The sequence below is a fragment of the Anguilla rostrata genome, chromosome 4 (genome assembly GCF_018555375.3).
Source record: "Anguilla rostrata isolate EN2019 chromosome 4, ASM1855537v3, whole genome shotgun sequence".
In the NCBI taxonomy this organism is placed as follows: Eukaryota; Metazoa; Chordata; class Actinopteri; order Anguilliformes; family Anguillidae; genus Anguilla; species Anguilla rostrata.
In genome coordinates, this window is record NC_057936.1 from 4,853,654 (window position 1) to 4,875,095 (window position 21,442).

The following is a 21,442-nucleotide window of genomic DNA, read 5'->3' on the forward strand; positions in this document are numbered from 1 at the left end:
AAACGAGGAAGGGGGTTCACGCGGAGGGCCCTGAGAACACGATGTTCGTTAACGAGTGCGTCACGCAGGCGGGCCCCCTCGAAACGAAACGCGGTCCGCGCGCGGGCGGGCCAGTGCAAGGGGAGGTTCTATCCCTCACAGGGGCGGCTCAAATTAGCGAAATAAAATTAGAAAAAAAATAAAACTCACCGTCTGTTTTATTTTTAAAAGGAGAGCCAGCGAATCAGCAGACTCCCGATGGCATATGGGTGATTCTAACGCCCTGGGGCGAAGTGCTGGCTGGAGAGGGGATGTGATGTCATGTCCTGACTCGCGGGGTGAGCGAGCGAGCGAGTGAGTGAGTGGGCGAGAGGGAGGGAGGGAGGGAGGGAGGGAGGGAGCGAGGAGGCTTGTCAGCCAAAGTTTTCGGGAAAAACAAAAAAGGCGCTCTGCCCGGACGTGACTGGAGTGCGTTTCTCTCGCGAAGGTGCGATTCCCTCTGTGTCCCGCCCGCGGGCGCCAGGAAGGGCCGGCCGCCGTGTTTCATTACAGCCAGCGGCTTTCTGTGGTCTGCTCTTCAGCAGCGAATCACCCGCCTCAAACACACGGCTCTGTCCTATCAGAGAGCCCAGCCGCGAATCACCCGCCTCAAACACACGGCTCTGTCCTATCAGAGAGCCCCGCCGCGAATCACCCGCCTCAAACACACGGCTCTGTCTACAGAGGCCTATCAGAACCACAGCGATCACCCGCCTCAAACACACGGCTCTGTCCTATCAGAGAGCCCACCCGCCTCAAACACACGGCTCTGTCCTATCAGAGGAGCCCAGCCGCCTCAAACACGCGGCTCTGTCCTATCAGAGGAGCCCACCCGCCTCAAACACACGGCTCTGTCCTATCAGAGGAGCCCAGCCGCCTCAAACACACGGCTCTGTCCTATCAGTGCGCCCCGCCGCGGCCTCCGCCATCTTCTCCTTACTCTGGCCTGGGTGGAGAACGGCCGTCTTTGAAATAAAATGTTAGATTTTTTATTTTTATGTGAGTTTCTCTGAGGTGATTGCATGTAGGCCTCCTGCCGCCATGTTGTGGCCTCTCAGGGGTGTGTGGATGGTTACCTCCTCCTCTGGGACGAAAGCGTCTGTTTGTCTTTACTGCAGAGCCCTCATGCTTCACGGGATAGCTGCTCATTTCACTGTGAGCAGCTTAGCTAGCTTTTTATGTGATGTAAGTACAGAATGATACACACACACACACACACAGATACACACACACACACACACCCAGATACACACGTAAATGTACACACACACAAACACGCACATACACATGCACACATATGCACACACAGACACACACAGATACACATGTATGAACGTGCACGCACACGCATTCATAAATGTGCACACACACACAGATACATACATATAAATGTGCACACACACATATTCATAAATGTGCATACACATACATAAATATAAACATGCACACACACACACACAAACACACACACTCACACATGCACATGTATGCAGACACACAGCACACACGCACAGTTGTCTGTATTCAGGCCCGTCTGTAATAGGATTATCCCAGTGCCAGTGGATTTCTGAAAGATTTAAGCTGAAAACTAGTCTTTGAAACCGTCCTGGCTTTGCTGTGACGGATCCTGGAGCATTTTCTGGAAGACGGCATTTATAAAAAATCTTCTTAAGATTATGTTTCTCCAAACCTGTAACTAAATGGGGGAGGGGGGGAATGATTTCCTTCTTCTTTCCGGCTAAGTTGTGCCGTGGTGGAAGATAAGATGCTGGAGACGTTTTTGTATTTTCCCTCCAACTCTACTGTCAGTTTGAAGACATGTTCTTCGAATGTGACTCTTGTCTAAAAAATTAAATATAAAGAAGGAAAATTTTGATTTTAGTGTAATTAGTCAAGTGGTATCTATCTGTTACTTTCAAGGTAATCAAGAGATATTTACATAAAAATTTCATCCGGACTGTAATTTTCCTAATCGAATTCAGGTTTCTCCTGAACTAATTGGTCCTTGAAAGCAGAGTTCTGGTCATTCAGATGTGATTTAAAAAAAAAGGATTTTTGGTTGTCTTTGAAAACAAACCTGTACATAGTGCAAATGTTTTTTATTGTCTCTGGCTGTCTCCAGCAGTTTAGTCTGCATACAACCCTGGTTGTTGTAGCATTAAGTCAATAATTAAGTGCTTCTGGTCCAGATAAGAAAGCTAAGGGAGCACTGTGTGGGACAATCTGGATGATGTCACATCTGCTCATGCATTTACCAGTTTTTTTGTGACAAAACTTTAATTGGAAATATATTTCCGAGCGAGAAAGAAGGGAGAAAAGAAAAGAAAAAAATGTTGTTTTGGGTGGAAAGAGACGGGCCGTTTTACAGCGCAAATTAACACCGCCTCAACATTTGTCACCCGCGCCAAAGCGGCATATTCTCAAAAGTAAAAAAATAAATAAAAAGATGTCTGTTTTTGTTTTTCCGTTAAACTCCTCAGTGACAGAATCTCGTTACTGGTGAACCCCTAGAAAGGCGTTTGCGGTGTGAAATGCTCAGTTTGCCGAGGAGAGTCTGTGCGTTGCAAAGACCAAACTCAGAACTGTAAGTGCAGCAGTACTGCAGTCTCTAAGACTCAAGTCTTTATGTGTCACAAGTGTTGGGCATTGCTGAACCATACAAACGACGGTTCAGTTAAATAGGGTAGGCAATAATAATTGTGGGAAAATAATAATTGTAATAATCCTGGGGTGTGCGGTTGGGGGTATTAATTTGCAATCAAAATAGGCAGTAAAAACAACAGTTATCATTAAACACGACAAAATATCTCTCCATCTCTTTCTTCTTGTATTTTTCTCAGTTTCTCTCCATCTCTTTCTCGCTTTCTGTTTTTCTCTATCCATCTCATTCTCTGCATTATGTATTTCTCTATCTTTGATCCATCTCTCTCTCTGTCCCTCTCTCTCTTCTTCTCTCTCTATCTCTCTTTCTCCCTCTCTCTCTCTCTCGCTTTCTCTCTCTCTCCATCTCTCTCTCTCTCTCTCTCTCTCTCCGTCTCTCTCTCTCTCTCTCTCTCCGTCTCTCTCTCTCTCTCAGTCTCTCTCTCTCTCTTTCCCTCTCTCTCCCTTTCTCTCTTTCCCTCCCTCCCTCTCCCCCCATCTCTCGTTCCCCAAATTTGGGAGTGATTGTAGTGTGTAGTTGATGAAGCGGTGCGGAGGATGTTAGTTGCTTCAGCTCCAGTTGCCGGGGCGATACGCACACATCAGTGCCCCTGGGTTAGAGAGCCAGGCTGTGTCAGGACAGCTTCACCACAGGAGCGACCCGGCCTGCAGACCAGAGAGGAGTCATCATCCACACTAATGCAGTCCTCCGCCTGCTTTACTTCGGTCCTCAGCATTGTGTGTGTGTGCGTGTGTGTGCGTGAGTGTGTGTGTGCATGAGAGAATGTGATGTGTGTGTGTGTGAGCGTGTGTGTGTGTGTGTGTGTGAGTGCGCGTGTGTGTGTGTGTGTGGGCGTGAGTGTGTGTGTGTGTGTGTGTGTGTGTGTGCGTGTGTGTGTGTGTGTGTGTGCATGAGAGATGTGATGTGTGTGTGTGTGTGTGTGTGTGTGCGCGTGACTGTGCGTGTGCGTGTGTGTGCGTGTGTGTGTGTGCGTGAGAGCATGTGATGTGTGTGTGTGTGAGCGTGTGTGTGTGTGTGTGCATGAGTGTGAGAGCTGAAACACAGCCGCAAGCTCTCTGTTACTCTCTCCACAAAACTGTATGCTTAGCACGTTCTGCATTGTTCTAGCCGTGCACACATTCTTCTTGTTCCAGTTGAATCAACGCTTAAGCAAAACATGATTATCTTACACCAGTGTAAAACGACTTTACTTAACAGCTGAAGAATGGATGGTTAATGTACTGATTTTCTCTCTCTCTCTCTCTCTCTCTCTCTCTCTCTCTCTCTCTCCTGTCGCCGGGCGTTCCAGGGCGCTGTTCGACTACGACAAGACCAAGGACTCGGGCCTCCCCAGCCAGGGCCTGGACTTCAAATTCGGGGACATCCTGCACGTGGTGAACGCCTCGGACGACGAGTGGTGGCAGGCGCGGCAGGTGACCCCCGACGGCGAGGTGGAGGAGATCGGCGTCATTCCCAGCAAGAGGAGGTACGCCCCCGGCACCCCCAAATTAACGTCCCGCTCGCCACGTTTACCGACCATCCACCCATCCATTATCTATACCCGCTTATTCCTGGTCAGGGTTGGGGGGGGAGGTGCTGGAGCCTATCCCAGCATGCATTGGGCGAGAGGCAATAGGTCGACAGTTCCTCACAGGGCACACACACCACTCATACAGTGTTCAAGCAAACCTGTCCCCAACACCGTTTTTGTTCATTATTCAAGCATTTCCTGTAACATAAAAATAAGGAATAATAAAATAACTATTGCTACGATAGCATCCACGTTACCCTCCTCGTGTCAGAATTGCTGAAGATGAGCGGGTTTGGGCGTGGCTAGCGTTGGGTGGGGAGAGAGTTCCTGGGGGGTTATAGGATGCTGCTGGAAGTGCTGTGGGTGTCCTGTAGGGGGGCGCTCTTTCCCCCCAGAGCAAATCAAATTCAGTACCTTTTCCGCAGCATCGTCGACGGAAAAGAGAATTTAGTCTTGGGTCGACCCGCCTGGTGAAATTTAGATCAGATGAAATGGCACGGAGGCAGTGTGTCTGGGTCATTAGCTTCAGGTTTTTTAAACAGGCCGAGGACACCGTGTGCTGATCATAAGACAGACGCCCTGGCTTCGTCGAGCGCCGTACGCATCACTGCGTAATTACTTTTAGATGATGATGATGATGATGATGATGCGTTTCCTGTTCTTTTGTGTCTGGAGTCTGTCATCCCTTCCTCCGCCTCGTCGTGTGTGTGTGTGTGTGTGTGTGTGTGTGCGTGTGTGCGTGTGTGTGCGTGCGTGCACCCGACCGACGTCTGCTGTTCTTTCTGCTCAAAGAGCTGGTCGTCCACCTGAGCGTGTGCCCTGTGACTTATCGGTTTAGAGCTCGCTCATCACCCCTCGTTAGTGTCGTTAAGGCTGATCGCCTCGCCCCGCCCTGCCGCAGACTCCCCGCTGGAAAGGCTTTTGTTTTGCCAGCCGTCTCCCGGCCTTCGGACTATTCGAACGTAACGGCCTTTGTGAAAACGAGAACGTTCCCTTTCAACCGCTAACGTCTTCTGGTACTGTTACGTCTTTTTTTGGATTATTATTAAAATATGATTATTTCGGCAATAAAATGGAGCCAATTATTTTGAGTGTTTAAGAGGCAAGTAGAGATTGCAGTGTTAGATCAGTTTTTTGTTTTGTTTAACTTTTAGAGTTAAAGTTAAACAAAAAAAGAGACTTTTTAAATAAATGGTATGGTGCTGGTCCAGTTGTTTATTTGGCTTTTTGAGTAAGTGTAGTGAGAGGGTCCTCTCCCTTTTCCAGCCCACGCGTACCTGATTACATCCTTTACCCAGCATTCCCTCTGGTGCCTGACTGAGCCTATCAGATGGGCAGACCAGCTTTAGCCACGCCCCTGTTCCCTATCTGTCAGCTGTGTTTCTCTCAACAGCACTGATGACATCATCTACAAATAAGAAGCTGCCAAAAAAAGAAAAAAAACACATTGATAAACTTTGGTTGATTTAGCAATCTCTGAATCATAGTTTTTCCGCTGAAATATGTGATTATTTTAAGAAAGCAGAGAAATTGTGAGCGAGGCTTCCGGGTTTTGGTTTTGTTTGATTCTCGTTTACACGTCGTAGCGTGTTATCTGGGCGAAAGCGTACAGTAAAGAGGAGAACAGACCTTTTTAGCCCATCTAGATTCCTCATTTACCTACAGAGCATCCAGCACTGCTTCCAGCCTTGCTTTAAACACCCACCAGGGTCTCTGTCTCTGTCTCTGGGCGGCAGTGTAGCACAGTGGGTAAGGAGCAGGTCTTGTAACCTAAAGGTCGCAGGTTCGATTCCTCTGTAGGACACTGCCATTGTACCCTTGAGCAAGGTACTTAACCTGCCTGGCTTCAGTATATGTCCAGCTGTATAAATGGATGCAGTGTAAATGCTGTGTAGAATGTTGTGTAAGTCGCTCTGGATAAGAGCGTCTGCTAAACGCCTGTAATGTCATTTTATGTATCTGACCTGCTGAACCGTTCCACACACCGGCAGCAGGCCGTGCTGTTCGCAGTGGGACCCACACACACGCACGCACGCACGCACGCGCACACACACGCACGCACGCACACACGCACGCGCACACACACACGCGCACACACACACACACACACACGCACACACACGCACACACACACACACACACACACGCACACACACACACACACACACACACCACACACACACACACACACACACACACACGCACACACACGCACACACACACGCGCACACACACACACACACACACACACACGCACACGCACACGGGCGCCAGCGTGACTGTCTGTGTGCTTCTGAGCAGCCCTGCGCTGACCTTTCACCGCTTCGGGGCGGATGATGTCATGGTACGCTTGGGATATTTAAGATAAATAAATAAATAAAATGAAAAATAAATAAGCAGGAGGCTCTTCGCCTTATGAATTTCTAAGTAGGATGCGTTGTCTCTTGTTTTTACGGTTCTCAGATGTCAGGGCCCTCTGTGCTTTATTGTGGCCCCCGAGGCGCTGGGGCCCTTTTCTGTTGTAAGCGTGAGGCGCGTACGCGCTGCACCGCTGGGCCTCAAACCGCAGCGGAAATGATTTAACTCTTTAGGCGCTGGAGAAAATCTGAAAAGCGCTCCTGATGATCCGTGAGCTAAAACTAAAGTTAAAGCCAGCATGCACACAGGCCTTCCAGGACCGGAGTTGAGTTGTTTGTCCCCGGCTGCTCTGATTGGTTAAAATCAGGCTGTGTGGCGGGAAAGGAAAAGTGCCGTGCTCGTGGAAACGGGCGGTTTTTTCGACTGGCCGCAGATCCCCGGGACGGACGGACGGACGGACGGACGGACGGACGGACGGGGACGTGTGGTCCCTGTCAGCCGTGGCAGTCTGAGTTCCTCTCGCTCTCCAGATGTACCCACAATGCACCTGACTTCCTCCGGCTCTCTCTCTCTCTCCCTGGCGGAGCGGTGATTGACGGATGGTAATTGGCTTCTCACGTTCCCCCCCCCCCCCCCCCGCCCCCCCCCCGCCTCCTGTTTCTCCGTGACGATGGAGAACCAGCGGGGTGGAGATTGCGCTCGCTGCTGTTCTCTTCCTGGATGTGTTCTGCGTTGTTAAAAGACCGGAGCTTCTTAAAAACTTTCTTTCCTCCAAGGGGGCGCGGTGTTCTTTTCCTTCGTGGGTCTTGATTGAGTTCTTGATTTCTGAAGTGTGTAAATCTCGGGGCGTAGACATGGTGGTTCAGACTGCTAAATTCGGTGGCAGGTGTCGGCTTCTGAAAATAGCAATAACGTGGATTAGTTCCAACCGACAGTTTTTTAAATTTTTGTATTTTAAGTGGGTTTTCGTAGCCGTTTCTGTACGTGAACCCTCAATACATGCTTTCAATCCAAGACTTTGTTGGTTCGAGGACAGCGCTGTGGATGTAGTCTAACTGGTGGTCATTATGAACTAACAATTATAAGTCAATAAGCGTTGCTGTTGCATTGCACGTTTACTTTCGACAGCAGTTTTAGAGGGCAAATACAGAAGGGCGGGGGCGGGGCGTGGGGGAGGGGGGGTGATGTTTCACAAAAAAAAAAAAAAAAAAAAATTCTAGAAGTTTCTCTTTCGACCGAAAATAGCTTTTCAGCAGCCGCTGTGAAATGGCATGGCAGCACGCGCTGCCTAAGTGATAATAGAAGTCGCGTTGGAGAAAGTTGTTGGTTCGCTCCGGAGTCTGTATGCGTCCCAGAGGCCTCTGTTACAGAGAGAGAGAGAGGGCGAGAGAGAGAGCGAGCGAGACTTCATTGCAGTAAGAATAGCAACAGCCTCTCCATGTGTTAATTACAGGTAACACCTCTCACCCATTTTAAGGAGGTGTAGGAGAGGGGGGGTGGGACGGGTGGTTGGGGGGTAACGAAGCTGTTGAGAAAATGAGATTTTAATGTGTGAGAAGCTTTGAAGTGGATGCTTCTGTCTGCCTGTCTTCAGTCTCTACCACCTTCTCCCAACCCCCCTCCCTGTCCCCCCCGTCCCCTCCTGTACCCTCCCTGTCACAAGTTCCACTTGTTCCAGTAGTAGTTCCACACTTGAGCAAGGTGCTTAACCTGCATCGCTGCAGTATATATATCCGGCTGTATAAATGGATGATGGAGTGTATATGCTGTGTAAAAGTTGTGTGAGTCGCTCTGGATAAGAGCGTCCGCTAAATGCCTGTAGTGTAATGTAATGTTAAAACCCACTTTAAAGTCCACTCTGGCTTGCCAGTCGGAATGAGCTGATCCTTTCGGGGCGTGAGTATGTGGACTATTCCGTGGGCCCGTGAGGAAGAGGGAGGGGGGTAGGCTCTTGCTCTTCAGTCCCTGATCTGTTCTGTCCCCCCCCCCCCAGGGTGGAGAAGAAGGAGAGGGCTCGATTAAAGACCGTCAAATTCAACCCCAAGTCCCGGGAAAAAGGGGTGAGTAGCACTGTGTGTGTGTGTGTGTGTGTGTGTCCGTCCGTCTGTCTGTGTGTGTCTCTCTGTCTGTGTGTGTGTGTGTGTGTGTGTGTGTTGTTTGTCCGTCCGTCCGTCCGTCTGTCCGTCCGTCTGTCTGTGTCTGTCTGTCTGTGTGTGTGTGTGTCTGTCTATCCGTCCGTCCGTCTGTCTGTGTCTCTCTGTCTGTCTGTCTGTGTGTGTGTGTGTGTTTGTCTGTCCATCTGTCCGTCCGTCTGTTTGTCTGTGTGTGTCTGTCTGTGTGTGTGTGTGTCTCTGTGTGTCTGTCCGTTTGTGTGTGTCTGTGTGTGTGTGTGTGTGTGTGTGTGTGTCTGTCTGTCTGTCTGTCTTTGTGTGTGTGTGTGTGTGTGTGTGTGTGTGTCTGTCTGTCTTTGTCTGTGTGTGTGTGTGTGTGTGTGTGTATGTGTGTGCGTTTCTGTGTATTTGTGTGTTCAAAGCCAATTCTGTTTAGTCAATACTGAGAAATTTGGAAAGAGACTTCCAGTTGCATGAAACTATATTCCTGTTGTTATATTAGATTTTTTACTGCTTCAGATCTTTCATTTATGTGCTGTCTCTGTGTTTCCTTGACTAAATGTGTATTATAATAAAGGGCTGTTGTTATACTGTCAGTTACAGCAGCAGTAGGTAAATAACTTAAAACAGAAATGTGTTTGTTTTTTTCCTCTGAGATGTTTGTTAACCTGTGTAGCTTTTCACCGTATCACTTAATTGAATGTACTAATCTGGTTCTGAGGCTTGTGTGTGAGAAGCTAGTTAACAGCATGTTTCTCGACCACTTTTTCGAGTCCTTGTGGCGACGTCCCCGCACCGGCGAATGTTTCCTGACCGAATTAACCTCGTGCCTCGTACCGTGTGAAAAAAACCCTGCCGTGTGAGCAAGGCTCGCTGCGTGTCCTAACACAGCACCACAAACCGTGCATGAACTCTCCAGTGAAAATTTATAAAACAAACAAACCAAAAAAAAAAAACCTGTACGCTTGGCATTGATGTCAAACTGCTTCCTGTTTCCTGTGCACAACTTCTCCGCTGTCCTCCATCTCCTTTTGTTAGACCTCTCTCTGTTTCTCCTGCACACGCTCCTGTCCTGTCCTCCGCCTACCCCTGTGCATTCTGGGATACCCGTAACTCACCTCTGACCTCACTAGAGTCCCTCTAGTGGCCGAATGAGATGATTGACAGGCCCTGGCAGGTCTGGAACATTCCTGGCCTGTTTCACAGCCGGTTCATTCCCCCCACGCTGATAACAGCAGTGAAGCCCAACAGCACCTCCCTGTGCAGCAGCACCTCCCTCTGCAGCAGCTCCCCTGTGCAGCAGTACCTCCCTCTGCAGCAGCACCTCCCTCTGCAGCAGCTCCCCTGTGCAGCAGTACCTCCCTCTGTAGCTGCACCTCCCTGTGCAGCAGCACCTCCTCTGTAGCTGCACCTCCCTGTGCAGCAGCACCTCCCTCTGTAGCTGCACCTCCCTGTGCACCAGCACCTCCCTCTGTAGCTGCACCTCCCTGTGCACCAGCACCTCCCTCTGCAGCTCCTCCCTGTGCACCAGCACCTCCCTCTGCAGCTCCTCCCTGTGTAGCAGCACCTCCCCTCTGCAGCAGCACCTCCCTGTGCAGCAGCACCTCCCCTCTGCAGCAGCACCTCCCCTGTGCAGCAGCACCTCTCTCTGCAGCTCCTCCCTCTGCAGCAGCACCTCCCTCTGCAGCAGCACCTCCCTCTGTAGCTGCACCTCCCTGTATAGCAGCACCTCCCTCTGCAGCAGCACCTCCCCTCCCTGTATAGCAGCACCTCCCTCTGCAGCAGCACCTCCCCTCCCTGTATAGCAGCACCTCCCTCTGCAGTTACCGTGGCGTGTTACCATGGTGCGTGAGGATACGCTGAGCCAACAGCAGCTCCTTCAGCAGCTCTGTCTGAGCTGGGAGCCTGATACCTGTGACTGAGCGGCCCAGGTGCTAATCCTATCACTCATTCTCAGGTGCAGTTTGGGATGAAAATATTCATCCTTTCCCTCCACATCCCTTTTGCATGCAGAGGAGCCTTTGGGTTCTAAAAGGGAGTGTGATGTCATTGTCTGCCCCACCCCTCAAACTGTCCTCCCCCCTTAACATATTCACCCCTGCTTTTCACACTCAGCTTGGCTTTGGCTTTTAAAATAATATTTATTATTTATTTAGTCTTTTTTTGGGGGGGATTATGTTGGCCCTTTTTTGGGTATTGGGACCAGCTGTCCATTTCACACGTGGAACTGACTTTGTCGTCATTTTTGAGGTGGTGAAATAAATGATGAGACAGTGAATGCTCTCAGCTGCATGAAAATAATTTTTCCTCAAGCACGTAAGATTACATAAATGTCACACACAAATGCAAACACGAGCCCAAAACAGCGTGCAATATTTGTTCATAATTACACTTTTACTGTATATAGTACTGTAAAAAAATATTGTTTAAATTGTTATTATTATTATTATTATTATTATTATTACTGGCATGCAGCTCCTGCCTCTACTTGACCACAGAGTCAATTTCCAGGAAACCTTTTATTTATTTATTTATTTATTTATTTATTTATTTATTTATTTATTTATTTTAAAGGCGGGGCTTCTGTTTCTCGCCAGCATTAGCCACGCCCCCTTTTTCCTCCCTTCCCTCGTTTTTTATTTGCTTTTATTCGCCCCCCCCCCCTCCCTCCCTCTCTTCCTCAGCAGTCAGTCAATGACAAGCGTAAAAAGAATCTCTTTTCCCGAAAATTCCCTTTCTACAAGAACAAGGAGCAGAGCGAGCAGGAGACCAGCGACGCTGATCGTAAGTACGGCGGGACGAGCAGCGCCCGAGCAGCGACAGGACAGGGCCGCTCGCCCAGGACCAGCTAGGCACCGGCGGACACACACCCGCCCCCCCCCCCTTCCCCCGGCAACACCGCAACCCGCACAGGAAGGCCACCTCCGAAATTTTATCCGTCCTAAAAATTTAGATGGTAATGATTGGCATCCCAGGCTGTGAAGGGTATGGTTTTGTTGATGGATTTAATACATCAGTTTGATGTGATTTGATTTGATTTGATTTGATTTATTTGTCAGATGACCTGAGGCTGCTGATACCTGTATCTAGGTGCCCCAGCCTCATAACCCCCCTTGAGGTCCAGCCTGCTCGGGCCATGTGAGAGTCTGCCCCCTAGGGGCCTCCTGTCTGTCGCGGATGCCCGGGTTTGTGTCCGCCGGTAGACCCCCCTCCCCCTCCCCCTTACTGTGTTCCAGTAACGATTTTGTGGTTGTTTGTTTTTTTTTGTTTTTTTGTTCCTGTTTTTTTTTTTGCTTGCTCTGTCTGCCGACCAATCCACAGGAGATCCCAGACGACATGGGATCGAAAGGCCAGAGTAAGTCTGCTGTCAATCAGCCACCATCGGCCCAGCCCCTTTCCTTTCGCTCCGCCCCCATTTTTTTCATCCTGTGTTTGGACCCTTTTTTTATTTTATTCATCCACTCTTGCGATGTCATCAGAACTTTAGTGTCAGTGGTAGGAGTAGTAGATGTAATAGTGTCAAATTAACCTGCCCCCTGGTGGTAATGGTGGTGTAGGAACGCCCTGCGCTGTTCTGGAGTGTGAGTCTGAACTGCAGCACAGCCTCCATCTCGGAAGGGGTGCTCATTGGCTGGAAAAGCCTGATGCGGTCACGGCACTGGTGATTGGCTGGAAAAGCCTGATACTTTCACTGCACTGGTGATTGGCTGGAAAAGCCTGATACTTCCACTGCGCTGGTGATTGGCTGGAAAAGCCTGATACTTTCACGGCGCTGGTCATTGGCTGGAAAAGCCTGATGTCTTCACGGCGCTGGTGATTGGCTGGAAAAGCCTGATGCCTTCACAGCGCTGGTGATTGGCTGGAAGAGCCTGATGCCTTCATGCCGCTGGTGATTGGCTGGAGGCAGTGGCAGACCTCACATTGCTTCGGGAGAGGAGGCTGGTGTTGATGTCCTCTCTGAGGGACGTCCTTCACTGGCCTGGGGCTTCATGCTGGTTAATGTGTGAAATTTGGTGGTGTTAAGACCCTGGAGAGACCCCCGCCCATACCTGCACACCAACCTCACACACGTGTCTGGGTGTGCAGGTGGCTGTTCTTTCAGCCATGCTGACAAAACATGCGACAAACTGCATCTTCAATTGAAATTCAGCCGGATTGCTTGTTAAAATTAGCCCTAAACTGCTGTTTGCAAATGGTCATTTCCGACCAAATACTTGGTGAATGTCTGGTAAAGGTTCATAACACCACCATTTCCTGTTTTCCCCTGGTGAGCGTTGTCTGTATGTGTGTGTGTGTGTGTGTGTGTGGTAGGACTCTTTTCCCCTGGTGAATGTTGTCTGTGTGTGTGCGTGTGCGTGCGTGGTGTGGTGTGTGTGTGTGGTGTGTGTGTGTGTGTGTGTGTTGTGTGTGTGTGTGTGTGTGAGAGTGTGTGTGTGCGTGTGAGTGTGTGTGCTGTGTGTGCGTGTGTGTGTGTGTGTGTGTGTGGTGTGCTGGTGCTGTGCGTGCGTGTGCGTGAGTGTGAGTGTGAGTGTGAGTGTGTGAGTGTGTGTGTGCGTGTGAGTGTGTGTGTGTGTGCGTGTGAGTGTTGGGGAGTGTGAGTGTGTGTGTGTGTGTGTGTGTGTGTGTGTGTGGTGTGTGTGTGTGAGTGTGTGGTGTGTGTGTGTGTGTGTGTGTGTGTGGTGTATGTGCGTGTGTGTGTGTGTGTGTCTATGTGTGTGTGTGGTGTATGTGCGTGTGAGTGAGTGTGTGTGTGTCTATGTGTGTGTGTGTGTGTGCGTGTGTGTGTGTGTGCTGTGTGTGTGTGTGCCTGTTGTGAGGTGTTGTGTGTGTGTGTGTGTGTGTGCGTGCGTGCGCGTGTGTGTGTGTGTGTGTGTACACGCTGTAGTGGGCCTGTACTCTTGTCGGTGTTGGTGCTTACATGCCCTTTCTGTGATTGCAGAGCATGTAACCTCTAACGCCAGCGATAGCGAGAGTAGCTACCGTAAGTCTGAGCTTCCTTTTCCTTTCCTCCATTCTCTGCCATCCATCTGCACCTCATTATCCTCCCTGTGTGTTCCCCACGCCGCTGGTTTATTAGCGCTAGCACAATCATGATAAATCACAGGTACTCAGACACATGCACACACGCACACACACTCATACACACACGCACACTCACACACACATACACACACACACACACTCATACACACACACACATGCACAAACACTCGCACACATACACACTCACAGGTATATATGCCTGCACACTCGCAAACACACACGCACACACATACATACATACACGCATACAAACACGCACTCAGAGCTACTCTCAGGGTAAATTGTGAATGTGGATATTTTTGTAGTTAAACTGCCGCTTTTGAATAATGTGATGTCAGAGGAACAGGATTATACGATTGGTTAGGATCCAGCTCTCCCACTTCGCCTCTGCTTCGTCGCCTTAGGAACGGTATCCTGACAATTTGTTGTCAACAAGCGGTTATTTAAGGAAAAAAAATGGACAGCCCAGAGTAGAAGCCCATATCACAATCACACAATAATTATTACTTTCCCAAAATGGCCGCTGTAGACGTTTTAATGCATGTCTTGAGAAATATAGCCCTGAAAATAAATGGCTGATTGAAGCTCTGCGTGTTTGAAAGAGGTCATTTTTGGAGCATAAATGCACACGGAATGGCTTTTAGGAAGCGATGGGCGTACGTCAAATCATCGTTGGCGTGACTCGTGTGCCACAAAATACTTTTGAATTTAAATTCTCTGGCCGCACGTTGAGCACAATTACCAGTTATTACCGTCGCTTACAGGTGTCAGAGCCTAAAGGAATGGCTTTAAGACCCAGGCTGGGATTCAGTCAGCTTTCCTCCTTAACGTCAGCTAACAATTACAATACTTTTTTTTATTTTATTTTATTTGCTTTCATAAAACCAAGTCCAGCAATAGCTAAACCCTCATTCACTAAACTGAATTTGTGAAGGAGTAATGCTGATTAAAGGCCAGCTGTACTGACAGCATATCTGTGCTAAGATAAGCCCTCCGAGGGTGATTATTTATCTGAAGCTTATTGCAGCACAGCCACGTTATGGCACAGTTAGCGGAAAGGCAAAGTATAGCACATGATTAAACGTGTGGGTGGAGCTGCGATTTTATGTGGCCTTTCAAGCCAACTCGACTGTTATCGCAAATTTGGCTGTTGAACCTTCTAGAACCAATCAGACTGCAGGAAAGCAGTTTCACCGACTGTAACTCCCATCTCCAGACATTGTAGAGATACAGCCTCGCTACGCTCTGACCAATCGGAAACGGGCGCAGATTGCGGAACTGAGATTAGGGCCTAGTTCGGCAGGCTTGTTTGTGCATGTGAGCGTATGTGCGTAGGGATACGCGGGAGCGTGTGAGCGTAGGGATACACGGGAGCGTGTGTGCGTAGGGATACGCGGGCGCTTCGCCTGGCGTCTGAACCCTGCGTTTCTGCTCTTTGCCCTCACAGGTGGCCAGGAGGAGTATGTCCTCTCCTACGAACCCGTCAATCAGCAGGAAGGTAAGCTCCGCAAGGCCGAACCTGATCGGTACATCGGCTCTGCGCCTGATTGGTCCATCGGCTCCGCACCCGATTGGCCCATCGGCTCTATATATCTAGTGGAGAAATTATTATAATGAACACTGTTTCGGCCTACTGGAAGTTCAGTCTCCCATAATGCACTGCTTCCTGTCCTGCCTGTATCTGCGCAGAGGTCAGGGCAGCGTAGTGAGCATGTCCGCTGTGTTTGTGTTCCTGTCCCGTCAGTGACGTACACCCGCCCGGTGATCATCCTGGGGCCCATGAAGGACCGCATCAACGACGACCTGATCTCCGAGTTCCCCGACAAGTTCGGGTCCTGCGTGCCCCGTGAGTGTGGTGCCCTCCTCGCCCCCCGCCGTCCTGCTGGGACAGAGCGGGAGAATCGTGGGAAATCGGGTTTTGGGATTTTTTGCCATCAACTTCAAAACATTTCACGTTTTTCTTTTGGCTTATGTTCTGGGTTTGGTTGGTCACTAGGACTGAAATTCCTTTTCTGGGTGACATTTGGAGGTTTTCAGTCTGAATGTCTTTATGTTTGTACTTTTGGTTTAAACAGATTCTGTGCAATGATTTAGTTTTTGATTCTAGTTTTGTGATTACCAAGCATTTATTTAGTGGGACATGTTTACTATCACTACTGTCACTATCAAGAGCATCTGCTAAATTCCTTTAAAACAGAACAATAGTCATGATCGTCACTGTACTGTGATATGAGCTGTATCGTGATATCTGTCGTGATATATGTTGTGAAGTAGCCCCCGTATCGTGATACAGTCATATCACAGTGTACAGTGGGTACCCTTTCTAGTCTTCCTCGGCCTGTACACACTGCTGTGGTGATGTGAATTCAGGGCATGCTTATGAAAATGTTGTGTACCCCATTCTTCAGCCGGTACCCCAAAGATGGCTGTACCACCGCATTGCCTGGGGAACACAGCTTGTACCGCCACGTTTCCTAGGGAACACAGCTGTACCGCCGCGTTGCCTGGGGAACACTGCTGTACCGCCGCGTTGCCTAGGGAACACAGCTGTACCGCCGCGTTGCCTAGGGAACACAGCTGTACCGCCGCGTTGCCTGGGGAACACTGCTGTATCGCCATAGGGAACTGTTATCCCCTGCAGATGGCAATGCGTTGCTGATCACACACTGCATCACTGAGCACACCTGAGGCTGATTTTCAGAGGAAGAGGGCTAAGGCTGTGTGTGTGTGTGTGTGTGTAGGTGCGCGCGTGCCCAGCTCCCCACACACACACACACACACATACACGTGCGTGAGTACACTCTCCAAAAAAAGAAGTTAATTCCAGTCAGTGATCTCGGTGTATAAAATTATCTTCGTGGTCTTAATTTAGGGTGTGAATGTCAGCACAAGCTTGTTAATTTATCTAGGAGCTTAGAGAATATCACTGACTGGTGAAAATGAAAATTAAAGAAACTGCTTTCTACAGTATGCGCTGGCTGAAACACAGCGGGGATGTGATGAGAGGTTCTCTGTCTCTCTCTCTCCAGACACAACCAGACCAAAGCGTGACTATGAGGTGGACGCCAGGGACTACCATTTTGTGGTGTCGCGCGAGCAGATGGAGAAGGACATCCAGGATCACAGGTTCATCGAGGCCGGGCAGTACAACAACCATCTGTACGGCACCAGCGTCCAATCGGTGCGCGAGGTGTCGGAGAAGGTCAGTGTCCTTCACGCTCCAGGCCGATCCGCTCAGGTTTCTGTTTCTCCGTAGGACGTGTAGGAGGTTCGGAGAGGTCAGTGTCCTTCCCCGTGCGACACGATCTCCACACTCCTGGCCCGAAACTCCGCTCCAGGTTTTCATGGTTTCTTTCCAGTCAGCAGCCAGTATAGGCCTTGGAGACACAAAGGTGTGCGGAGTCTTTAGCCAATCAGTGAGTGAAGAGTTATGAGTTGAATTGTGTGCTTAAAGTGCATGAACACACCAGAAAACCAGCAGACACGACTGGAGATTGAGATCCCTGATTCACTGTCTCCAGATACTTGGCTTTTGCCATCCAACAGTTTTCTAAACCGTAAGAGCCACGTTTCCCATGCTGTATTACAGCAGAGAACAGGGATTCCCACAGTAGTGTCCCTGCTCATGACCCTTTACACATTAGGAGATGTGCGGAATTGGGAGTGTCTCATTCAACAGAAGAGAGAATTAACCTCTGACATCACGGGACAGACAGATAGTCGGCTGCACCTGAAGTATCCGTGGTCGTTGTTTCCCCCCAGAGTTTGCGGTTCACCAGTGAAAATGATTCGGACGTTTTTTCTGCGTTTACAGTTAGTTGCTGTGGCTGAGCTGTGCTTCTCTCTGCTCGTGGCGTCTCTCACCTGAGTGTTTGTCTCCCCCTACAGGGCAAGCACTGCATTCTGGATGTGTCTGGAAACGCCATCAAGAGGCTCCAAATAGCTCATCTGCACCCTATCGCTATCTTCATCAAACCAAAATCCGTGGAAAATATTCTGTAAGTAGAAAAAAGAAACAAAAACAAATAAATACTTTTTTTTTAAAATGTATAAATAAGCTGTTTTGTTTTGCATGTATTTTAAGTATTCAAACTAATTCTCTTCCCTTAACCGACATCAAGAGCTTCCAGCGAAGCTTGTGTTCACACGCTGGCATCACTGCTTTAGAGTTGAGCGCAACCTCGCGCAGTACGATGGGCCACTGCAGTTTATCTAGCCTGGCGTGTGTGTGTGTGTGTGTGTGTGTTTTAATAAATAATAACATCGAATGATTGCTGCATTTACTTCTGGCATGCCATGTTTGCTCACAGAGTGCAGTCTTTTCAGAAATCGGACGTTTGTTTAATTTAAAAAAAGCTTCACGGCAGGACTGCTGACTCACCTGTCCTCCTTTCTTCAGAGAGATGAATAAGAGGCTGACGGAGGAACAGGGCAGGAAAACATTCGACAGAGCCATGAAGCTGGAGCAGGAGTTCACCGAGCACTTCACCGGTCAGTTCCCCTTCCCGCGTTTTACACTCGTGTGTCCAAGACTTCCATTCCATACAGTCCATTTACTTCCTGTTTTACAGAGTGCAGGAGATAGATGTTCTGACACACTAAAACAGGAGGTTTTACAGAATTCAGGAGATGGATGTTCTGGTGCACTGTAAAACAGGAGATAGATGTTCTGACACACTAAAACAGGAGGTTTTACAGAGTGCAGGAGATGGATGTTCTGATGCACTGTAAAACAGGTGATAGATGTTCTGACACACTGAAACAGGAGGTTTTACAGAGTGCAGGAGATGGATGTTCTGATGCACTGTAAAACAGGAGATAGATGTTCTGACACACTGTAAAACAGGAGATAGATGTTCTGACGCACTGTAAAACAGGAGATAGATGTCCTGACGCACTGTAAAACAGGAGATAGATGTTCTGACACACTGTAAAACAGGAGATAGATGTTCTGACGCACTGTAAAACAGGAGATAGATGTTCTGATGCACTGTAAAACAGGAGATGGATGTTCTGATGCACTGTAAAACAGGAGATAGATGTTCTGATGCACTGTAAAACAGGAGATGGATGTTCTGACGCACTGTAAAACAGGAGATAGATGTTCTGGTGCACTGTAAAACAGGAGATAGATGTTCTGACGCACTGTAAAACCGGAGATGGATGTTCTGACACACTGTAAAACAGGAGATAGATGTTCTGACGCACTGTAAAACAGGAGGTTTTTCCACGACACAAACGCTCTTTGTCTGCGTTGCAGCTATCGTACTGGGGGACACCCTGGAGGAGCTCTACAGTCAAGTGAAGCAGATCATCGAGGAGCAGTCTGGGCCCTTTATATGGGTCCCGGCCAAAGAAAAATTGTGAAGACGCAGAAGCTCTAGCTTTTCTTTATTTGATTTTTTTTTATAATTATTAATTATTGTTATTATTGTTTGATTTCTTTTTTTTTCTTTTTTTTAACCAGCCTGGCCTGTTGTGTCTGACAGTGCTGGCTCCTCGCTCCAGGTGTTTGGGTGCACCTGCCCCTCGCTCCAGGTGTTTGGGTGCACCTGCCCCTCGCTCCAGGTGTTTGGGTGCACCTGCCCCTCCTGCCGTTACCTTTGAAGGTCGGGCCGTGGTCGTAGAATGGTTTCCATGGCAACCCATTTCTGGTTCTTCAAGACTGGAGTTTAGACCTCCTGATTGGATCATTGACGATTTCCTTCGGAGGGGGGTGGAGGGGTTGGACTGGGGGGAGGCACTGCCTGACCAGCAACTATAAGGGGAATTTACGGTACAATTCCTTAATGTTTAAGGGAGGTGACTTTCTGCGAAAATAATAAATAAAATCTAGATGCATATATATATATATAATTTTATTATTTTTCATTACAGTGGAAGGAAATGCAGTCATGTGCATATTGGTTCATTAAAAACATGAAGCAAAACTTTGCACGTCATAGCTTTAACAGCATGTTTTGATTAATATATTTTTTCTGTCAAGCTTTTGTTTTTCTTTAATTTGCTGTTCCTTTTTTTGTTTGTTTGTTTGGTTTTTTGGGAAGGCCTGTGTCTGAATTGCAGTTATCATAGCCTTGTTTTAATTTTACCGTACTGTTCCATGCGTATTTCCAAAACCCCAACAATCTGTTGACATCTGTCTGCCATTTTGTTTTTGATTTTTTGCACTAAATAGCTGCACGAGTACAAGATAGCGTGAGGCGTTTGTTAGAGTGGTCCTCTGACACGTACAGTAAGCAGCACCCCGTGATTAAAAACCGCTTTTCTCTCCGTGATCACCGGCTATTTTTCTTATCTTTTGGTGCTTCTGAGAATTCATTAAATGCAAACACAGCGATGAAATGGAGTGGCTGTTTTTCAAAAACCGAGATGTCAGGCAGGCAGGGGGCAAAAAAACACTTGCGAAACTGAAACCGAAGGAATTTAATGTACACTGAGATTTTAACAGATATTTAACCCTCAGTAAACTGCCTATTTTGTTATAATAAAAAGTCTATATTGAACTTAAACTTAAACACTACAACTGTGGGAATTATTTTCTTTACATTGTCAGGCATATATAAATATAAATATATAGATATATAAATATAAATATGAATATATTTTTTCCTTTGCTCTTGCCGTTACTTCCTTTGCCGTGTAAATTTCCTTTCTGAACGCTGAAACAGGAAAAGACCCATCCTAACAGACGAAGCCCAGGGGGTATGGGAATGCAGTATTTGGTATCAAGCAGTCGCAAAACAAGTAACCGTGGCAGCTAGTTCTCCTCTTACCTGGCCCTTCCATATGAATTCTCTGTGAGTTTTTTCATGTGATGTGCATGGTTTTTAAAGCAATAGTCTTTATTATATAAAAAATAAGTTTTAACTAAAAACGGGAAAAAAAAGATGATGAAAAAATGACTCTTGTGTTTCTCACCTGGGGTTTGTGAAATGTCATATCTAAAAGCCGTAGCTACGCCGGGGGTTGTATAGGCTTCTCTTGTGTGGACATTGGCCATTTTACTTGGTTCTGAACAGAAGCGCTGTTTTAATTACGAGCCTTTAGTCCTCCATCCACCAGAGGGAGCTCTGCCCGGTTCCCCCTGCTCGTCCTCATGTTCCTCGGAGACGATGATTGTTTTCTATGAGACTGCTTCGTTCTTTTATCACCTCACCCCACCGCTTTTGTTACTCGTTTTTGGACTGGATTATGTAAATAGCCTGTCGGCCTGATTCATTCCATTTGTCTAAAGAGGAGAACTGCTAATAAAATCTTTCTCTTACAACGCAGGGTGACTGTGGATCTTCATTGGTTATGGGGGTTCCTTTATGGTAAATGGACTGCATTTATATATCGCTTTTATCCAAAGCGCTTTACAATTGATGCCTCTCATTCACCTGTTCACACACACTCACACACACACACCAATGGTGAAAGGCTGCCATATAAGGTACCAGTCAACTCGTTGGGAGCAATTAGGGGTTAGGTGTCTTGCTCAGGGACACTTTGACACTCCCAGGGCGGGGGATCGAACCCGCAACCCTCCGACTGCCAGACGACCGCTCTTACCCCCTGAGCTATGCCGCCCCTTTATGCAAAATAGCGTCGTTTTGAAAATCAACATTTTTCTCATTTTGATGTGTGCAGTTGAGCTGAGGAACATTGAAAGCCTGCGGACTTTACCACGGAAGGTTTTGTTTAAATGGAATCGATATTGTGATTTTATTTTTGGGCATCTCTTTGGACGAAATGGAG

General features: G+C 48.1%; 1 protein-coding gene and 1 long non-coding RNA gene across 33 annotated transcripts in view; one reads left to right on the forward strand and one right to left on the reverse strand.

Moving 5' to 3' along the window:
- The window catches only part of dlg1a (discs large MAGUK scaffold protein 1a), a 176,171-nt gene extending 155,195 nt beyond the window's left edge, over nt 1–20,976 (forward strand). For 21 of the 32 annotated variants that reach the window (XM_064330155.1, XM_064330157.1, XM_064330160.1 and 18 more), the window contains 10 exons: nt 3,969–4,145; nt 8,542–8,608; nt 11,344–11,443; nt 13,599–13,640; nt 15,150–15,200; nt 15,447–15,548; nt 16,732–16,904; nt 17,591–17,700; nt 18,102–18,193; nt 18,963–20,976. In XM_064330155.1, coding sequence (XP_064186225.1) covers nt 3,969–4,145; nt 8,542–8,608; nt 11,344–11,443; nt 13,599–13,640; nt 15,150–15,200; nt 15,447–15,548; nt 16,732–16,904; nt 17,591–17,700; nt 18,102–18,193; nt 18,963–19,069 — 1,021 coding nt within the window. In that variant the 3' untranslated portion in view covers nt 19,070–20,976. Of the gene's footprint in view, nt 1–3,968; nt 4,146–8,541; nt 8,609–11,343; nt 11,444–11,980; nt 12,015–13,598; nt 13,641–15,149; nt 15,201–15,446; nt 15,549–16,731; nt 16,905–17,590; nt 17,701–18,101; nt 18,194–18,962 lie in introns of all 32 variants that reach the window. The other 11 variants (XM_064330156.1, XM_064330187.1, XM_064330163.1 and 8 more) reach the window with 3 other exon arrangements.
- Nucleotides 9,817–10,434, reverse strand: LOC135252275 (uncharacterized). The gene is made up of 3 exons (XR_010329384.1): nt 10,335–10,434; nt 10,227–10,268; nt 9,817–9,935 (listed from the first exon to the last, which is right to left on the reverse strand). It is a non-coding gene; the product is annotated as an uncharacterized LOC135252275 (long non-coding RNA).
- Nucleotides 20,977–21,442: the final 466 nt, after the last annotated feature.